The sequence below is a fragment of the Leopardus geoffroyi genome, chromosome D3 (genome assembly GCF_018350155.1).
Source record: "Leopardus geoffroyi isolate Oge1 chromosome D3, O.geoffroyi_Oge1_pat1.0, whole genome shotgun sequence".
Taxonomy (NCBI): domain Eukaryota; kingdom Metazoa; phylum Chordata; class Mammalia; order Carnivora; family Felidae; genus Leopardus; species Leopardus geoffroyi.
The window spans coordinates 58,126,825-58,146,189 of record NC_059339.1 but is presented as its reverse complement, the minus strand read 5'-3'; the positions used below and the strand labels follow the sequence as shown (position 1 = coordinate 58,146,189).

The window sequence follows — 19,365 nt, the reverse complement described above, 5'->3', positions numbered from 1 at the left end:
GTCATTAAAGAGAGTTTTACGACATGTAATTTATATGAACATACAGTAGAAATGGACATACCTATACGGGCCCAGCACATTACCTGATATATAACAGACATTCAGTGAGTAGTAGCCAGTTTTGTCACATATGGTCATCACTCATATACCCAACTACATAAAAGCAACAAAGTCTGCTTTTCAAACCTACCACATAAACTCAAGTAGTGCCTGTCTGCTCTACTTTGGGGTTTGGGATTTTAGCGTAGCTTCCCTCTCTCTACCCTGGTAGAATAACACATTATTATTATATGCAGGCACATGAGGGAATCTAGCTGAGTACATAATAGCTGTGTGAATGTATAGGTGAGAAACAATTCTGATTAAAAATAATATTTGGTTACAGTTAGGATTCTAGGCACAAGTGCAAGAAATTGTTGCAATTTGGCTATTGTGTGCAATGGAAACATAGCACTTCCCTTTCTCTGAATGACTGCTTCTTCCTATCAGGTTATAAAAACAAATTTTAGGGGCACCTGGGTGACTCAATTGGTTGTGTCCGACTCCTGGTTTTGGCTCAGGTCATGATCTCATGGTTCGTGAGTTCAAGCCCCACATTGTGCTCTGCTCTGATGACACAGAACCTGCTTGGGAATCTCTGTTTCTCTCTCTTTCTCTGCCCCTCCCCCACTCGCTCTCTCTTTCCCTCTCTCTCAAAATAAGTAAACTTAAAAAAAATAAAAATGAATAAAAACAAATTTTAAGTCTTTTTTTTAAGTTTATTTGTTTTGAGAGAGAGTGCGTGCAAGTGGGAGAGAAGCAGAGAGGGAGAGAGAGAGAGAGAGATAATCCCAAGTAGGCTTTGCACTGTCAATGCAGACCCTGAAGCGGGGCTCAAACTCATGAATTGCAAGATCATGACCTAAGCCAAAGTCAGATGCTCAACCCAGCCACCCAGGCGCCCTCAGATTTTAACTCTTAAAAGCAAGTTTGTCTCGGGGCACCTGAGTCGCTCAGTATGTTAAGTGTCTGACGTCAGCTCAGGTCATGATCTCAGCTGTGAGTTGAAGTCCCTCACTGGGCTCTATGCTGTCAGCACAGAGCCTGCTTCAGATCCTCTATCGCTCTCTCTTTCTGCCCCTCCCCTGCTGGTCCTCTCTCTCTCTCTCTCTCTCTCTCTCTCTCTCTCTCAAAAATAAATAAATAAATAAATAAATAAATAAATAAATAAATAAATAAAATACTTTAAAGCAAGTTTGTCTTATTCCTACTCTAGACCAGAATTTTATCAGCTTAGTTCCCATACCTGAATTAAGTTCAAGTTTCAGGCAGAATGAAAAAACACTGAAATTTGGGATCAGGAGAACGATGTTCAGGACCTCTTTTCTGCTTCATGACTGTGTGACCACGGACAGTCTTCCAGTCTCGTTCAGTTCCCCTCTCTTCACTGTAAAATGGGATACTACTACGACTTATTTCACAGGGTGTGGGTGTAATTTGAATGAGACAATGCAGGTGAAAAGCATTCTGTTAACCCTAAGGTACTATGCCAGGGACTGTGAACAGGTAATTATAATTTTAAGCATTATATTTTTGTTACTAGTATGATAGATACATGTTGCTTATGTAGGTCTTGAATCCCTGGCTGCCGCCAATCCAGAATTTTGTTGCCAGAGATAAAACAGATCATTGCTACAATTGGGAACAGCATATTGACATGATTTTTCCTTCTGTGCAATCTAAATGGCTACTGGCAAATAGAGATGGGAAACTAAACAATGCTTGAACTGCCCAGGGGCTAAGGCCTTGGTTTATGACCCACGGAGAATAAAGAGGGACAAATGCAGAAATGTTTGTCTCTCTTCACGGCACAGCAAAGGACCAACATGCCAGTTGTAGTACTTTAAAGACTATATCATATCTGGAGCTGGAAGCAACTGGATTATCATGTCAAGTTACTTAAGGTGTAAATAAAGATTTAAAAAAACCCACTTTTTAAAAGAAAGTTAAAATTGTTTAATGTATACAACATGATTTTTTGGAAGAGTTGTTCAATATTAGGACATTATTAATTATATATATAGTGAAATGATTACTAAAATCAAACCAATTAACATATCCATCTCTTCATATAATTACAATTTTGTGTGTGTGTGTGTGTGGTGAGAACACTTGAAATCTATTCTTTTAGCAAATTTCCAATATTTAATACAGTGTTGTTAACTATCGCCATCATGCTGTACATTAGATTTCTAGATTTATTCACCCTACATATTGCAACTTTGTACCCTTTAGCCGACAGCTCCTCACTTCCTCCACCTCCCCACTCCTGGGCACCACCATTCTGCTCTGTGCTTCTATGCTTTGAACTTTTTAGGATACACATATAAGTGAGATCATGCAATACATCCGTGTCTGGCTTATTTCATTTCGCATAATGTCCTCCAGGTTAATCCATGTTGTCATAAATGGCAGATCTCCTTTTTTAAAGGCTGAATAATATTCTAAAGTACATTCATCCACTGATGGACATTTAGATTGTTTCCACATCTTGGCTACTGTGAATAATGTTGCAGTGAACATGGGGGTGCAGATATCTCACTGTGGCACTAATCTTATTTCCTCTGAATATATACCCAGAAGAGGGACTGTTGGATCATAGGGTAGCTCTATTTTAATTTTTTTTTTTTTGAGGGATCTCCATACTGTTTTCCACAATAGCTGTACCGATTTACATTCTCACCAGTAGTATACTAGGGTTCCCTTTTCTCCACATTCTTGCCATTATGTACTTGTTATCACTTATCTTTTTGAAAATAGCCATCCTAACATTTGTGAGGTGATACCTCATTGTGGTTTCAGTTTGCATTTCCCCAATGATTAATGGCATTGAGCATCTTTTCATATACCTGTTGGCAATCTGTATGTCTTCTTTGACAAGTTCAACATCCATTCCTGACAAAAACTCTAAGAAAATTTCCTCAGCACAATAAAGGCCATTTATGAAAAGCCACAGCTAACATCATAATCAATGGGGAAAAACTGAAGGTTTTTCTTTTCCTCTATGATCTGGTGTAAGGCAAGGGGGCTCACTCTTGCTACTTCTGTTCCACAAAGTACTAGAAGTGCAAGCAAGAGCAATGAGTCAAGAAAAAGAAAAGCCATCCAAGTAGTTAATGAAGAAGTAAAATTATCTCTGCAAATGGCATGATTCTATATGTAGACAACCCTACAGACTCTATAAACTATCAAAAAATCCTGTTAGAACTAACAAATTCAGTAAAGTTCTAGGATACAAAATCAATATACAAAAATCAGATGAATCTCTTTATACTAACAATGATCTAATAAAAAAGGAAATTAAGAAAAATTTGAATTTATAATAGCATCAAAAGGAATAAAATACTTGGGAATAAATTTAATCAAGGCAGAGAAAGATTTGTACACTGAAAACTATAAAACACTGATGAAAAGAACAGAAGAAGGCATAAACAAATAGAAACATAGCCCATCTTCATGGATTGAAAGAGTTAATATTGTTAAAATGTCTATACTACCCAAAGTAATGTATAGACTCAGCAATCCCTACGAATATTCCAATGGCATTTTTCACAGAAATAAAAAAAAACTATCTCAAAATTCATATGGAAACACAAAAGACTGTAAGTAGCTAAAATCTTGAGAAAAAAAAAGTTGGAGGCATCATATTTCTGGCTTTCAAATTAAATTACAAAGCTATAGTAATCAAATCAGTATGCTACTGGCATGAAAACAGATAGACAAAGCAATGGAACATAATTAAAACCCTGAAATAAACCAAAGCATAAGTAGTCAATGAATTTTCAACAAGGATGCCAAGAATATACAAGTAGGAAACGATAGTGTCTTCAATAAATGGGGCTGTGAAAACTGGATATGCACATGCAGAAGAATGAACTCTTATCTTGGACTCTTATCTTACATGGTATAAAATAAAAAAACTCAAAATGGATTAAAGTCTTAAATGTACCATCTGGAATTGTAAAGTTCTGAGAAGAAAACAGGAAAAAAAGCTCTTTGACATTGGCCTTTGAAATGATATTTTGGATCCGATACCAAAAGCTCAGCAACAAAGGCAGAAGTAAACAAATGGGACTGCATCAAAGTATATAGGAAACAATCACAAACTGAAAGAAAATATTTGCAAACTATATATCTGAGAAAAGGTTATTATCCAAAAAAATATAAGGAACTCCTACAATTCAATAGCAAAAACAAAATCAAACCAAAAAACAGTCTGAATAAAAAATGGGCAAAGGACCTGAATAGACATTCTTCTAAAGAAGACGTAGGAAAATACTGTCTTTAAGACAGAGACAAGTTTAAGTTCTAGATTGCAGGGTATTTGAACCCTTGCAGCCTGGGCTTAGTGTAATGAGGTCCCAGTTTTCCAGTATTGTCAGCCTGGTTCCTCAGTCTCAACTTCAATGGGCAGAAAGTCTCCACAAGCTTCAAATCAGCTGTGCACAAATAGTTGTCTGTGAGCATGATTGTGTGCAAGCACACTATAGACAGCTTATCAAGCCGTAAACTCACAGCAAATTTTTCAGGACAATTAAGCATAGGGTTTGACAGCAAAGGACCGCAGTCATAAAAAAAAAAGAACAAGTTTAGCTATTTTTGAGCTATTTTTTAAGAGCCCCCAAAGACGCTATTAAACCTTTGAAAATATGTACTCAAATATGTATTCCTACCCCCGCAACAAAAAGTAAGCTCCACGAAACCACCCCTCTCCAACATATCTAAAACACAAACAAAACAAAATAAATATGTTCAACTCTGTGTTGTGGTAAAAAACTAATTTCTTTGAAAAAAGCTGGAGTAGAGAGGTGAACAGTACTTCCTAGAAATAGGCCAACTATAGCTCCAGCTCCCCAAATTCAGTAATTGGACATAGTTTGGTGAGATCTGCTTTTCTCTCTTCACATCACATCACATCTCTCTCTCTCTCTCTCTCTCTCTCTCTCTCTCTCTCTCACACACACACACACACACACACACACACACACACACACACACGAGGGCAATAGTATCAGCCTTAAGTCTTATGAATCAGGACACAACAGAAAGAAGCCTTTTGATTATGGAGCATAAGGCAAGCTAACACCTCGCACAGCTCCCCTAGGTGGGATATGTGTGACATTCCTCAGGCACTCTTGGTGGCCCAAGACCAAAGGAAAGGGAGAAAACAATGGTTAACTGATAGAGATCACAGTCATGCAGGACATATGAGTCTCCATCAGTTTACAAACTTTTTTTTTTTTTTTTTAATTTTTTTTTTCAATGTTTATTTTTGGGACAGAGAGAGACAGAGCATGAACGGGGTAGGAGCAGAGAGAGAGGGAGACACAGAATCGGAAACAGGCTCCAGGCTCTGAGCCATCAGCCCAGAGCCTGACGCGGGGCTCGAACTCCCGGAACCGCGAGATCGTGACCTGGCTGAAGTCGGACGCTTAACCGACTGCGCCACCCAGGCGCCCCTACAAACGTTTTAGTAAATTACAAGAAAAAGGCAATCTAATCAATAAATAGCGTAATCTCCAGAAATGTATAGACTCAGTTTCCTGGAGCCCCAAGTTAACAAAGGCAAGAAGGAAATGGCAGGTAAAATTAAATTTCCTTATAACTTGCAGCCCATTGACAAATACTTGAGACAGGCAGAGTATAACATTTCTCCAGAAATTCCCTACTGTCTTCATGTTAATGCCTTACTAGAGGGAAAAACAACCCTAGCCTGACAATAGCTAGGCCTCCAGTATTTTAGGAGTCTTCTTTAGCATATGAAAGTGCTTCTGGAAAACTCCCTTTTGCCTTGACCTCCCCCAACTCCATAGTATATAATCAGTCCCTCCTTACCAGCCCAGTGCAGCTCTTTCTGCCCAAGGGTCCTATCCCCATGCTTTAATAAAATCACCTTTTTGCAACAAAGACATTTCAAGAATTTTTTCTTGGCTCTGGACCCCCACCAACACTCCCCAAATCGCATCACTTTTACTTTTTACACCAGGGACTGAGAATGTAATCCTGGTATATGCCTCTGTTTATCAGTTTGGAACAATTACCAATGAGAGTTGTCATATGACTGAGAGAGAGAAACTTCACTGGCATTTTAAAAAGCAACAAGATTTCTGTTTCACTGAACAATCCCACAAGATACTGTCTTCATTTTAATATAAAGTATATTAGATCTCCATACCTAGATAGAAAAATATACCCACATATAAAGAATATCCAGCTGTTAATATGCTTTTTCTCACTAAATTTGAAATAAAAAATTTGAAGATCCAAAGCTACATTAATGCAAATATCTGTCTGTTGCAAGTATACTTTTTGATTAAATTGGCATACATCAAGTACAATTAGAAAGGTTATTTATAACGAAGAAATACATAATTCTGCATCTTAATGGGGATGACAATTACAGCTGATGGTTGCTAATTAACATGACTTCTTTTGCTTTGGGTGTCAGATATTTCCTGAATGATCTTTCTTGGTGGCAATGGGCATACTTAATTCTGGAAGGCACAAAAGGGTTAATTATCAGTAACAGTTGTGCTCGTAACAAATTAGTTGGTAACCTGACCAGCTCTGGTTTCACCCTGGAGACCAGAGGATCAAGTGGAATCTGTAAACTCTGACTCTGGGTCATGGCAGGAGAAGTATTTGTTGAACTCTCTGATCATAGGTGCACCCCCCACCAGGTGTTCAGAACGACAGGGAGGAAAGCCCTCTAGTCCTCTCTCCAGGGGAAGTGGGTTTGTGAGGTGTTACCTGCGCCAGTGAGGCAGAAATGCATGGCACTGTTTGGTGCCACAGCACCACGCTCTTGTGCCAAGAGGACTGCCGCGCTCACTCTCTCGGACAGCTCAGGGGTGTGTGACCAATGCTGAAGGCCAGACAAAGAAGCACCGCAGCCCTCAGCACAGAAAACTATAAAGCCTCCTTTGCTTGTGCTGTAAATTATGTATTTATTTTGTTAGCATGAGATAGATGAATATTCCTACATATAAAGGTGCCCAGCTAAAATCAGGATAAGCGATATTAATGTCCTATGGTCAGTATTATTGAACCTTGAAAGCAATAAACTTTATGAGTCAATAAATATTACATTTGCAACATAGTTAACATTCCTTTACTGTCTCTAGCACTTATTACACATTGTAACCGCAAGTCTACAATACATTATTCATATTTGGGGTGTCACCAAGTGATGGATTGCTGCAGGAGAGGCTGTCCTTTAAATAAATCAACAAATAAAAATGCAAATGTTAACATTTTCAGCCACAACTTTTTCCATCTTGAATGGGGAATGAAAATTTCACATTATATTGACAGGCAGCAGAAAGAACAATTAACAGCCCACATTGTGAATGAGAAAGATGACTTTGCACGCCTGGTTTTATCACCTGCACATGGAACCATGTGGGACTCTTCTAGGTGTTAGTGCTTATCAGAGAATAAACAAGAACCTTTTTCCCACCAGCATCTGTCCCACCCTCATCTCCTTTTGCAAGTTTTGAAAATTCCCAGAATTAAGGGTGGACAGGCTTTTACTCTTGTTCTCAGTACCTTCAAAGGTTTGTTAGGATGAAGAACTGAGTTTTGTCTTATATTAAGAGTTTGTGTGTAAATGAAAAGTAGTCTATACAAAATTCCTTTTCTACACTTTGAAATAAAAATAATTCAAATAATCCTGATTCTGAAGTCTGGAAAGCAACCACTGTGCCTTCCTGGTAACTGATTTTCATAGTACTGGATCTTTTTTTTTCAACTCTGCGCTTTGTATAATAGACCTATGATATGCCATCATGCACTTCTAAGGATGAAGTCCAGTGTGTTGCACATCGTTTTTATGTAGCCAAGTACTCATTATTTAAGAAACCTTTGAGAAACCATATTCAGCTGATTTGCAGTATTAAGAACTAACAGAGAATCCTTTTTTTTCGGTGTGTAAATATGAGTCTTCACAGCAAATTTAACCTGGGCTTGTAAAATTGTACAAAGTTGATATGGTCCATTCAGAAAACGTGTGCTGAGAATGTTCTACAAAATTCTTACTGGGGAAATATTTTATTCTTCCTTTTCATGCTTCTCTCTAAACTGAAATGCAATCATCAAAAACACATTAAAGTAGCATTAAGGATCTCACTTTAATCTTCAATAGGAAAATTCACTAAGATTGAAAATCCAGACCATTTCTTTTTTTATTTTTATTTCTGAGAGAGAGCATGCATGCACAAGCAGGGGAGGGGCAGAGAGAGAAAGGGAGACACAGGATCCAAAGTGGTGTCCGTGCGGACACTGAGCAGCCCGACGGGTGGCTCGAACCCACAAACTGAGAGGTCGTGACCTGAGCCGTGAGATCATGACCTGAGCTAAAGTAGGACACTTAACCAACTGAGCCACTCAGGTGCCCCAGAAAATCTGGATCATTTCTCCTCTTTACCTGTACCTCCTCCAGAGGAAGCCCTCAAGGCAACTGAGATGGACCTTTGAGTACAAGCATTCAGCCACACTGCTAAGTGGTCCAAGGAGGGAGCCCTCGCAACATTTCAGAACTACAGCTCTCTGTGGTACTTGGAAAATGCTAATAATGGCAGCATTAAAAATAAAAGAAAGGAGTAATGGACAAAGAATGTGGTAAACTGGTTAAATTTTGTTTCAATTGAGGGTCACCTTCAAAATAAGGAGGCTGTCGTTGTCAACAATTACAATATTTAAGATGATGGACTTTGGAGTCTGAAATGCTACTTCTACATCTTATTGGCTGGGTGACCTTAGACAAGCCACTCAATCTCTTAGTTTCCTAATTTTAGAAATGAGGATGATAGCAGTACCTCTTTATAAAGCAGTGATGAAGATTAAATGAGATAATTCATAAAAAGTGCTGGGTACATAATAGATGCTAATAGATGGCAACCGTTATTACTGTCTTCTACATTAGAGTTATTTCCCCAAAGTTCTTTATAATTAAAATGAAGTCTTAAAATCCATATTCATCTGATAAGATGCTGAGAATTTAAGGCTCAAACAATAGTATTACCAAGAAACCCTAAACTATGCCTTTTTGGTGTTGATCTTTATATATTCAGCTTTAAATGAATAATATGGCAGTCGGCTTACTGGATGTAAGAAATTTTAATACCCTATTTCTTTCCTGACTCCAGAAAAGGCTGATCAAACTACTAACTCTTCAGATGTTTCTAGTATCAGTAAATGTTGACAGACCCTTTAAAACTGTAATACAAAACCCACCATAATTTTCAGTATCAATTAATTCAATTAGTTAAACTTATAGTCAAAGTATATAACCATTCTGTGATAAATTGGGAAAGACCTACTGCTAAGCACATTTTCTGATGAATGATAGGATTAGCTTTGCATTTCTTTGGAAATCCTTGCCAATAACCAGTTTCAATCAAGGCAGGGCATGTACAAAGGAAAGGGCTCCATGAGTTCAACCTGGCCAAATCCAGATGCTTCCACATAAGGCCTTTCTTCTGAGTAACGGTTATTAAGAATTGTTAAGACTTTCCACTCCGTATTAAGTAGCTCCTCCCAAATGCTCTTACCTAAAGAATGTTAAACCCCCTCTCTCGGCTCCTCCCCTGTTTGCGCTCTCTCTCTCAAAAAAAAAAATAAATAAATAAACATTAAAAGAAAATAAACCACTTACCGGGAAGTGTCATGCTGCAGTGATGATGTGGTTGTGATTACAAGCTCCTTTTGGCTTCCTGTTGTCATAGGAGATGTGGACGCATCTTTTCTAATTCCTGCCAATGTCCCTGTATGAACAATAAAGGAATTAATTTGGGCTTTCACTAAAAGGAAATGGAAAAATCCATTCTGAGTAATATATTAAACATTACAAAAATCCCCAAGCTTGAAAAGTAAGCTATTTCTTTTCTCTGAAATGAAACAATGGCAGATGGAAAAACTCAGTGGGTTGTTTTGATTTTGTAAACATCAGAGATCCACAGTATCTTGTTTAAAAAAAGTACATCTGTGCAGTAACAGACTGGCTAGTGGTTTTGTTTTTAAACCTGATGGCCTGTCATCTTCCTGCTGATTTGAGTTTAGTGTGAAAATGCCCAAGAAGGTAGATTGCTTTATTTTGTTCCCTTTCCCTATCCTAAGAAGAGATCTTTCTTCTCTTTGAGCCCAGGACTTTGTACCACCTAGGCCCCTAAGTTAAACCCAAAACATTCAAGGTAGGCATAAATCTTAAATATTTCTTTCAAAGAACTAGACGCTGGGCTAAAACAAATGCCTGCTTGGAAGAGATGCTTACCTAACCATTCTAGGGCTGATCTGGTCTCTGTTCCTTTCTAATAAACAATGTTGAGTTGATAATTAGTTTTCTCCTCTGGAGTGCTCAATGAGATGGCATGGACAGAAAGGTTTTTCGTTTCTGTTTGTTTTCTAATTATTATTATTTCTAATGATATTATTTCTAATAATAATAATTTTCTTCTTCTCCTTTTCCTTCGAAGACTGTTAGAATCTCATTCACAGTTTTTCTTCTGGTTCCTGGTTAACAATTGTGTAGGCTGCTTAAAGAACTTATATGGGAAGATGTACTTTTTCTTTGAGGGAAGCATAACTATTCAAGTAAGACCAAGATAGCTTTGATGTGTAGGGAATACCAGACCCTCAAATGCCAAGAATACAGTATGATAATACTGGGAATGGCACCGTTCAGGTGTGACCAGAGAAAATCAGGTCTAGAGAAAGCAAGAGTCTTCTATCTACAGAGATTAGCATCAAAACAATCACCGTGATCCTTGGTATTCAAAAGCTATACTCAATACTAACTGTTCTTTATTATGTACAGAGGTGAAGGATGAGCCACCTAAATGCACAATTCAGTCCTCTTTGTATACACAAGTTTGTGGGACCCTCAACCCAAACCAATACATTTTCATACTAGACATAAACTCCACCATTACCTATAGTGCATTCAGTCAGTAAATATTTAGCAAGTACCTAATCATGGGCAAGGGCTATTGCCAGGATTAAGCGCAGACTTAGTTTAGGGCAGGGGAAGGAAGGTGTGAGAGCAGGAACACGAGATACTCTAAACAATCTGGTAATCATAAATAACCCAAAGAAGTATAAGGTAATAACAGCTAAAAGATACAACAATATACTTAGTGTGTGCCTGGTACTTCTCTAGGCCTTTGCCATATATCATTTATCTTTTTTAAAAACAGCCTTATGGGGTGGCTCGGTGGCTCAGTTGAGCATCCGATTCTTGGTTTCAGCACCGGTCATGATCTCACGGTTCGTGGGTTTGAGCTCCGCATTGGGCTCTGCACCCACAGCACAGAACCTGCTTGTGATTCTCTCTCTCTCCCTCCCTCTCTGCCCCTCCCCTGCTCATGCTCCAGCATGCACGCATAAATAAACAAATACACTTAAAACAAGCTTCATTATAATTTGAATGCCATAAAACTTAACCATCTTAAGCATACAGTTTGAGAAAGAGTAGATTTCTATAGCTTATGAAAGCATGGCCACAACCCAGTTTTAAAAATATTTGTCATGAGATTCACTTGTTTCTTTTTACAATCCAGGGTTAGAATATTTTCTCACAGGGGGCCTGGGTGGCTCAGTCGGTTGACAGGCGACTCTTGATTTCAGCTCAGGTTCTGAACTCACAGTTTGTGAGTTCAAGACCCACATCAGGCTCTGCTGACAGCACAGAGACTGCTTCAGATCATCTGTCGCCCTCTCTCTGCTCCTCCCCTGTTTGTGCTCTCTCTCTCTCAAAAAAATAAACATTAAAACAAATGAACTTCTAACACATATTTTATAAAACTGAGTATTTCGTCACCCCTAAAAGTTCCCTTTACGTGCATTTGTGGCCAGTCCCTTCTCCCTGTCTGTTCTGTTTGTATCTGCACTCTCTCTCTCTCTCTCTCTAGTTTTGCCGTTTCTACAAATTAGTTATATTGATCCTCATAAAAACCCTTTGCAATAGATACTCAGTTTTATATCTCATTTACAGATAGGCAAAATAAGCCATAGGGGACTTACGTGACCTGCCCAAGGCCACAAAGCTACTAAGTGAAGGAGCCAATATTCATGTCCAGATAATCTGATCCCAGAGTTTTTCACCATTAAGCTCTTCCACCATAATAAACAGAAAAGTCTGAGGAATTAAGAAGTGGGAGAGATCACATATCGCTATAGGATTTAAAAAGATTTAATGCAGGCGGTGGTATTGTGATAGGAAGGAATAAGGAGCATGGAATCAGCAAAAGCATTAAATTAGAAACCTCAAGGCTAAATATTTAATGTATTCAGGAAGTATTTATTGAGCATCACTACGTCCTTGTACCTTGCTAATCACTTTAAATCACTTTACATGCATTATCTCACTATTCCTTACAACAGTCCTTAAATTATATTATTGCCCTCATTTTCTAGATAAGGAAGGTCAAGCCCCAGGTCCAGTATCACACAGCTAGTAAGAACAAGGCTGGGTTTTGATTTTGTATGGCAAACTGATCTTAAACATTGTGCTAGGTGGCTCAAAAGTAAAACACAGCAGCAACAAACACAATTTAAAAAAAAAAAAAACACCTGGTCTTTGGAGAGATTATTTTCGTGGCAGAACCTGGAATAGGTGGGACAGAGAGAAGGGAGTGAGGTAAAGCAGCTCACAGCTCCTACAACTGTCTGGACAGAGTCCTGGGTGAGGTGAGGGGAGATTAATGGGCAAACAGGGATACGACCAACAGAAAGGGATTTGTGGGTGAGGTGAGAGGGAAGAAGAAATGCCCAGCAGTGAAAGAACATCATTATCTCTGTAATCACTACTATAGAAGACCTGAACATTATTTATTCTGTTTTGATATTTCTATCAAAAATTTAGTGGAGACAGGTGACATTTGTTGGGGACAATTTAAAGAAGGAATTGTAACAGAGGGTCCAGGGACTTGCATGGCATCCATGGATACACTTTGGATTGTGAGTAACTTGTTCTGCAAGATGAGCAAACATTTCTAATAAATTTTCACTTGATAAATGAGCGATGTCTTGCAATACAAGTAGTATGTGATGCCCAATGTCACATGATCACAACTGAGCCAATGGTTCTTTTCTCTCTCTCGCTTCAGGATTGTGGGTGATCATCTGCTATGCTCAGATACTCAGTCTCAAGCAGTGGTGTTTGGCAAAAAGCAGTGATTTTTCAGAATGTGGGAAGGTGCCCACAACTGGCACTAGTGTATTTTTTTGTCACTTCAAAGCACCTATGGACAGTCCTTTGCTTTTCCATACAAGAGTAAGCTTAGGAATGTTTTGCCTCATTCTAGGTCAGGCTGCCTGCAGATATAGACCTTTTCCTCTGCTGCCTTATTGCCAGTAACATTAAACATGGTATCTGACAAGAATTTATTAATACTGTACTATAGTCAACATCCATTAGTGATAATGAAAGTCATTCTACATAATAACCCTCCTCTCTCTTGTCTCCTTCACACCAGCCACGAAGGTTTTCAAAGGTAAGTGCAGGTTAATTTGTTTATTTTTCTGTATATTTTGTATTTTCTTTATTATTTTATATTATATTACAATATTGTAATCATTTTTATATGAATATTTTTTGGGTTGTGGAGCGAATCATCGGAGTTTCCATTATTTCTTATGGGGAAATTCACTTTGATATACGAATGCTTTGGATTACAAAGCATGTTCCTGGAATGAATTATGCTTGTAAGCCAAGGTTTTACTGTACTTCATGAATGTGAGACTCTGTCATAACTGCAGGCACAATAATGTGTGTATATGTGCTCATTCATTTTTCTAAGGAAAAGAGCCATAGTCTTCATCAAATTCTAAAAGGATATGAGACTGCTAAAAGTTAAGAACGATTGCTCTAAGACATAGGACAAGCTTATTCCTTTTTCTTGATACTCTAAATTCTATTCCTTACTAAGTTTCTGGGAAGCTAAATATCAGCTTTTAATTATATTCATTTCTTCTATACAATTTTATTTAATATTAAGCATATCAACAATTACATATAGTTATGCATATTCATAGAACTACACATCTCTAAATTTATACACACACACAAAGACAATACGCATTTAAAAAATAAAAGTGCTGTTAAGAATATTATCCATTAGGCTAAGTTTCATAAATATGTTTGAATATGTAAATAAACACATACATATATTTTTGCACACACAGAACTGAACATAATGGAGCATATCTTATTTACATCTAGGGGGGGTCTATGTCCATCCATCAGTCAATATCTCATGGTAAAATAACTTCTTAGAGTTCAACTTTGAGGAAAACGCTGTTTCTGGGCCCTTTGTTTTATTTTGCATTTTAAAAGTCCCTGAGTTATAGTATATACTCAGTTTCGTTTAAAGAATAAATGATAGGGGCACTTGCATGGCTCAGTTGGCTAAGCACCCAACTCTTGGTTTCAGGTCAGGTCATAATCTCATGGTTTGTGAGATCAAGCCCACATTGGGCTCTACACTGACAGCATGGAGCCTGCTTGGGATTCTCTCTCTTTCCCTCTCTCTCTGTCCCTCCCCCGCTTGCATGGGTGCGTGTTCTCTCTTTCAAAATAAACTTAAGAAGAAAGACAGAATAAATCATAAAGAAAATACCAAAACAAACCCTTTGCAGATTAAGAAATAAAGTGGCAGCACTGCCACCTGGAAGCATCACTAACGTCCATCCCTGATTACAGCCTCTTCTCACTTCCAGGAGCCAGCTACTATTGTCATAATTATTCCCTTTCTATTCTTCATAGTTTTACCACTATGGTTGCATTTCAAAAACGTGACTTAATTTTGCTGCTTTTGAACTTTATAAAAATAGAAATATACTCATATCTACTCTTTTGAAGACTTTTTTTGCTCAATATTAAGTCCATGAGATTTATCCATGTTAATGATTTATGTAGCTGCAGTTTGTTTTCTTTGCTATATAGTATTCCACTCTATGCATTATGACTTTTTATTCATTCTATTGATGGACATTTAGAGTATTTCTGGTTTGGGACTATTATGGAGAATGCTTGCTGTGGCAGAGACTGCTAGTTACTCACCAAAATTCCCTTCTTCCTGGGCACCAGGTAGATTATATTTCCTTTTTAAAAAATTTTTTTTTAATCTTTATTTATTTTGAGAGAGAGACAGAGTGTGAGCAGGGGAGGAGCTGAGGGGAGGGAGACACAGAATCAGAAGCAGGCTCCAGGCCCTGAGCTGTCAGCACAGAGCCTGACATGGAGCTCGAACTCATGAACTGTGAGATCATGACCTGAGCTGAAGTCCGACGCTTAACCTACTAAGCCACCCAGGCGCCCCGGTAGATTATATTTCCTTTCCCCTTATAATTATGTGTGGTTGAGTGGAAACCAGTGGATGTGTTCTGTGCCATTTTAGGCCTGTCCTATAAAAGCCTTCCACATGTACTCTTCATACCCTTCCTCTTCCTTGCTGACCTGGTATGGCAAAGCCAACAGTTTCCTGGAAGGGGCCACAGAGTAAATACACCAGGCTTTGTGGGCCATTGAGCTCCTGTTGCAAATATTCAGTTCTGTTGCTGTAGTACGAAAGCATCCACAGACAATATGTAAAAATGGAGATCGTATTCTAATAGAACTTTATTTATGAACACAAGCAGCAGGGCAGAGGTGGCCATGAACAAAGTCCGCTAACCAGTATTACTATAAAACTCAAGGTGATCTTGGAAGAAACTTCTTGTTCCTTAAGCCATTGACATTTTTTCTATTGGTTACCACAGTTTAGACTACCCAACTAAATACAGCTGCTATGAACGTATATATTTGCTATAAATACATTTCTTTCAGAAAACAGAGGAGAGAAAACAATATTTTCTCATTTACTTTTTAAAAAATTGTGGTAAAATAACACATTTACCATTTTAACCATTTTAAGGTGTACAGTATTAGGCATTAGGTATAGTCACAATGTTGGGTAACCATCACACTATCTAGTTCCAGGACTTTTTCATCACTTCAAACAAAAAACCTGTAACAATTAAGCAGTCATTTTCCATTTTCCCATCTCCTAAGGCCCTGGTGACCACTAACCTGCTTTGTCCCTTCTGGATAGTTCATATAAATAGAATCATACAACATATAGCCTTTTGCGTCTGGCTTCTTTCACTTAGCATAATGTTTTCAAGTTCATTCATGTTAAGCACATATCAGAACTTCATTCCTTCTTATGGCTAAATTATATTCCATTGTACAGATATGCTGCTTTTTGTTTATCCATTCATCTGTTGATGGGCATTTGGGTATCCCTGCCTTTTGGTTACTGTAAATAAAGCTGCTATGAACATTTGTGTACAAAATTTTGTTCAAACACCTGTTGTCAGGCACCTGGGTGGCTTAGTCAGTTAAGTGTCCGGCTTCAGCTCAGGTCATGATCTCGTGGTTCATGAGTTGGAGCCCCGCATTGGGCTGTGCAATGACAGTCTGAACCTGGAGCCTGCTTCAGATTCTGTGTCTCCCTCTCTCTCTGCCCCTTCCCCACTCTCACTCTGTCTCCCTCTCTCTCAAAAATGAATAGACATTTAAAACATTAAAAATAAATAAAAGACAATTAAAAAAAATAAACACCTGTTGTCGATTATTTTTCTGAGTACAACTGACGGGTCATATGATAATTCTATGTTTAACTTATTCAGGAATTACCAAACCATTCTCCATAGTGGTTCTATTATTTTAAATGAGGGTTCTGATTTCTCCACATCCTCTCCACCTTGTTATTTTCCATTTTTTAAATTATAATAATCTTAGTGGGTGTGAAGCAGTGTCTCATTGTGGTTTTGATTTGGATTTCCTAATAATTAGTGATGTTGCACATCTTTTCATGTGCCTACTAGCTATTTGAATATCTTCTTTAGAGAAATATTTATTCAAACCCTTTGCCCAGTTTTTAATTTAGTTGTTTGTTATTGCATTATAAAAGTTCTTTACATACCCTGGATACCAGACACATAGGATATAGGACTTGCAAATTTTTATCCCATTTTGTGGGGGTGTCTTTACATTCTATAGAAAGTGTTCTTTGACACAATTTTTAAAATAATTTTCATAAAGTCCAATGTATTTTTTCTTTGGTTGCTTGTGCTTTTGGTGCCATATCTAAGAAACCACCGTCTAATCTATGAAAAATGAAGATCTGCACCGATGTTTTCACCTAAGAGTTTTATAGTTTTCATTCTTATTTTTAGCTCCTTGATTAATTTTGAGTTAATTTTTGTGTATGGCCTGAGGTATATAAATGAAGAGTCTAGCTTCACTTTTTTGCATGTGAATATCCAATTAGTTGTCCCAGCACTATTTGTTGAAAAGACTATTCATTTGTTGAATTGTCTTGGCAACCCCTGTTGAAAATCAATTGGCCAGAAATGTATGGGTTTACTTCTGGATTCTCAAGTCTATTCCATTGATCTGTGTGTTCCACACACATTCCATTGATCTGTGTGTTCCACACACATATCCTCATGCCAGCTATAGGTATAATTTCAGTATAGTTTTGATTACTATAGCTTTGTAGTAAATTTCAAAATTAGGAAGTATGAGTACTTCAACTTTGCTCCTCTTTTTCAAGATTGTGTTGACTATCTGGGGACTCTTGAAATTCTGTATGAATTTTGGAATTGATTTTTCCATTTCTGCAAAAAATGATATTGGGAGTTTGACAGGGATTGCATTCAATCTGTGGATCACTTTGGGGAATATTGACATCTCAACAGTATTAAATACTCAAATCCATGAACACAAAATGTCTTTCCATTTAGGTCTTCTTTAATTTGTTTCAGCAATGTTTTGTACTGTTCAGTGTACAAGTCTTATACTCTTGGTTAAATTTGTTGCTAGGTATTTTATTGTTTTGATGCTAATATAAATGGAATTGCTTTTTTTTAATTTCAGTAGTTCATTACTAGTGTGTAGAAATATAAGTGATTTTTGAGTATTGAATTTTAGACTGCCACTTTGGTGAATTCATTTATTAGCTCTAAGAGTTTTTTGTGCATCCTCTAGGATTTTCTATATGTAAAATAATCTCATTTGCTAAAAGTTTAACTTTTTCCTTTCCAATTTGGGTATGTTTTATTTCTTTTCTTTTTTAAGAAATGTTTATTTATTTTTAAGAGAGAGCATGAGAGAGAGTGCAGAGGAGGGACAGAAAGAGAGGGCAACAGAGGATCTGAGCCATTCCAGGCTCTGCGCTGACAGCAGAGAGACTGATGTGGGGCTTGAACTCACAGATTATGAGATAATGACCTGAGATGAAGACAAGAGCCAGACGCTTAACTGACTGAGCCACCCAGGCATTCCTATTTCTTTTTCTGGTCTAACTGCTCTGGCTAGAATTTCCAGTACAAGGTTGAACGGAAGTGGCAAAAACAGGGATACTTGTCTTATTTCTGATCTTGGGGGTAAACTTTCAGTCTATTACAATTGAGTATGATATTAGCTGCGGGCTTTTCATATATGCCTTTTATCATGTTAAGGAAGTTCCCTTCTATTCTTACTTTGTTAATTGTTTTTATTATGAAAGAGTGTTGGATTTTGTCAAATGATTTTTCCATATTGGTTTGATGTTTTTTTATTCCTTCATTCAATTTTGTTTGAATTAGCCTCCATGCCCAAAGTGGGGCTTGAACTCATGACACTCAGATTAAGAGTCACATGCTCTACCAACTGAGCCAGCCAGACACCCCTCCCCTTCACTCTATTCATATGATATATTGCACTGATTGGTTTTTGTATGTTCAACTACCTTTGCATTCCTGGGCTGAATCCCATTTGGTTAGGGTATGTAATTCTTTTAATATGCTACTGCATTCAGTTTTGCTACTCTTTGATTGAGGATATTTTTATCTGTTTTCATGAGCGATATTGGCATGTAGTTTTCTTGTGATGTCTTTCTCTGGCTTTGGCATCAGAATAATGCTGGCCTCTTGAAATGAGTGAAGTAGTGTTCCTTCTCTTTTATTTATTTATTTTTTTAGAAGAGTTACAAAAGGATTTGTGCTAATTCTTTAAATATTTCATAGAACTCAGCAGTGAAGTCATCTGATCCTGGGCTGGTCCTTTTTGGGACGTTTTTGATTGCTGATTTAATCACTTTACTTGTTATGGGTCTACTCAGATTTCCTATTTTTCTTGAGTCAGTTTCGGTAATTTGTGTGTTTTTAGGAATTTGTCCATTTCATCTATGGTTGTCTAATTTGTTGGCTTTTGGTGTGTTTATTGTTTGTCTCACCTCTTACTTTTTTACTCCAGGAAGCAATGGTGTGTTCACTTTGCTTTTAATGTTTGCAAGGAATGTC

At 37.7% G+C, this 19,365-nt stretch overlaps 1 protein-coding gene across 12 annotated transcripts in view; it reads right to left on the bottom strand.

Moving 5' to 3' along the window:
- The window catches only part of KIAA1328 (KIAA1328 ortholog), a 360,849-nt gene that overhangs the window by 53,683 nt on the left and 287,801 nt on the right, over window positions 1–19,365 (bottom strand). For 11 of the 12 annotated variants that reach the window (XM_045458624.1, XM_045458623.1, XM_045458622.1 and 8 more), the window contains one exon: window positions 9,695–9,803. In XM_045458624.1, the coding sequence (XP_045314580.1) occupies window positions 9,695–9,803 (109 nt within the window). Of the gene's footprint in view, window positions 1–5,276; window positions 8,119–9,694; window positions 9,804–19,365 lie in introns of those variants that run through there. The other variant, XM_045458625.1, reaches the window with a different exon arrangement.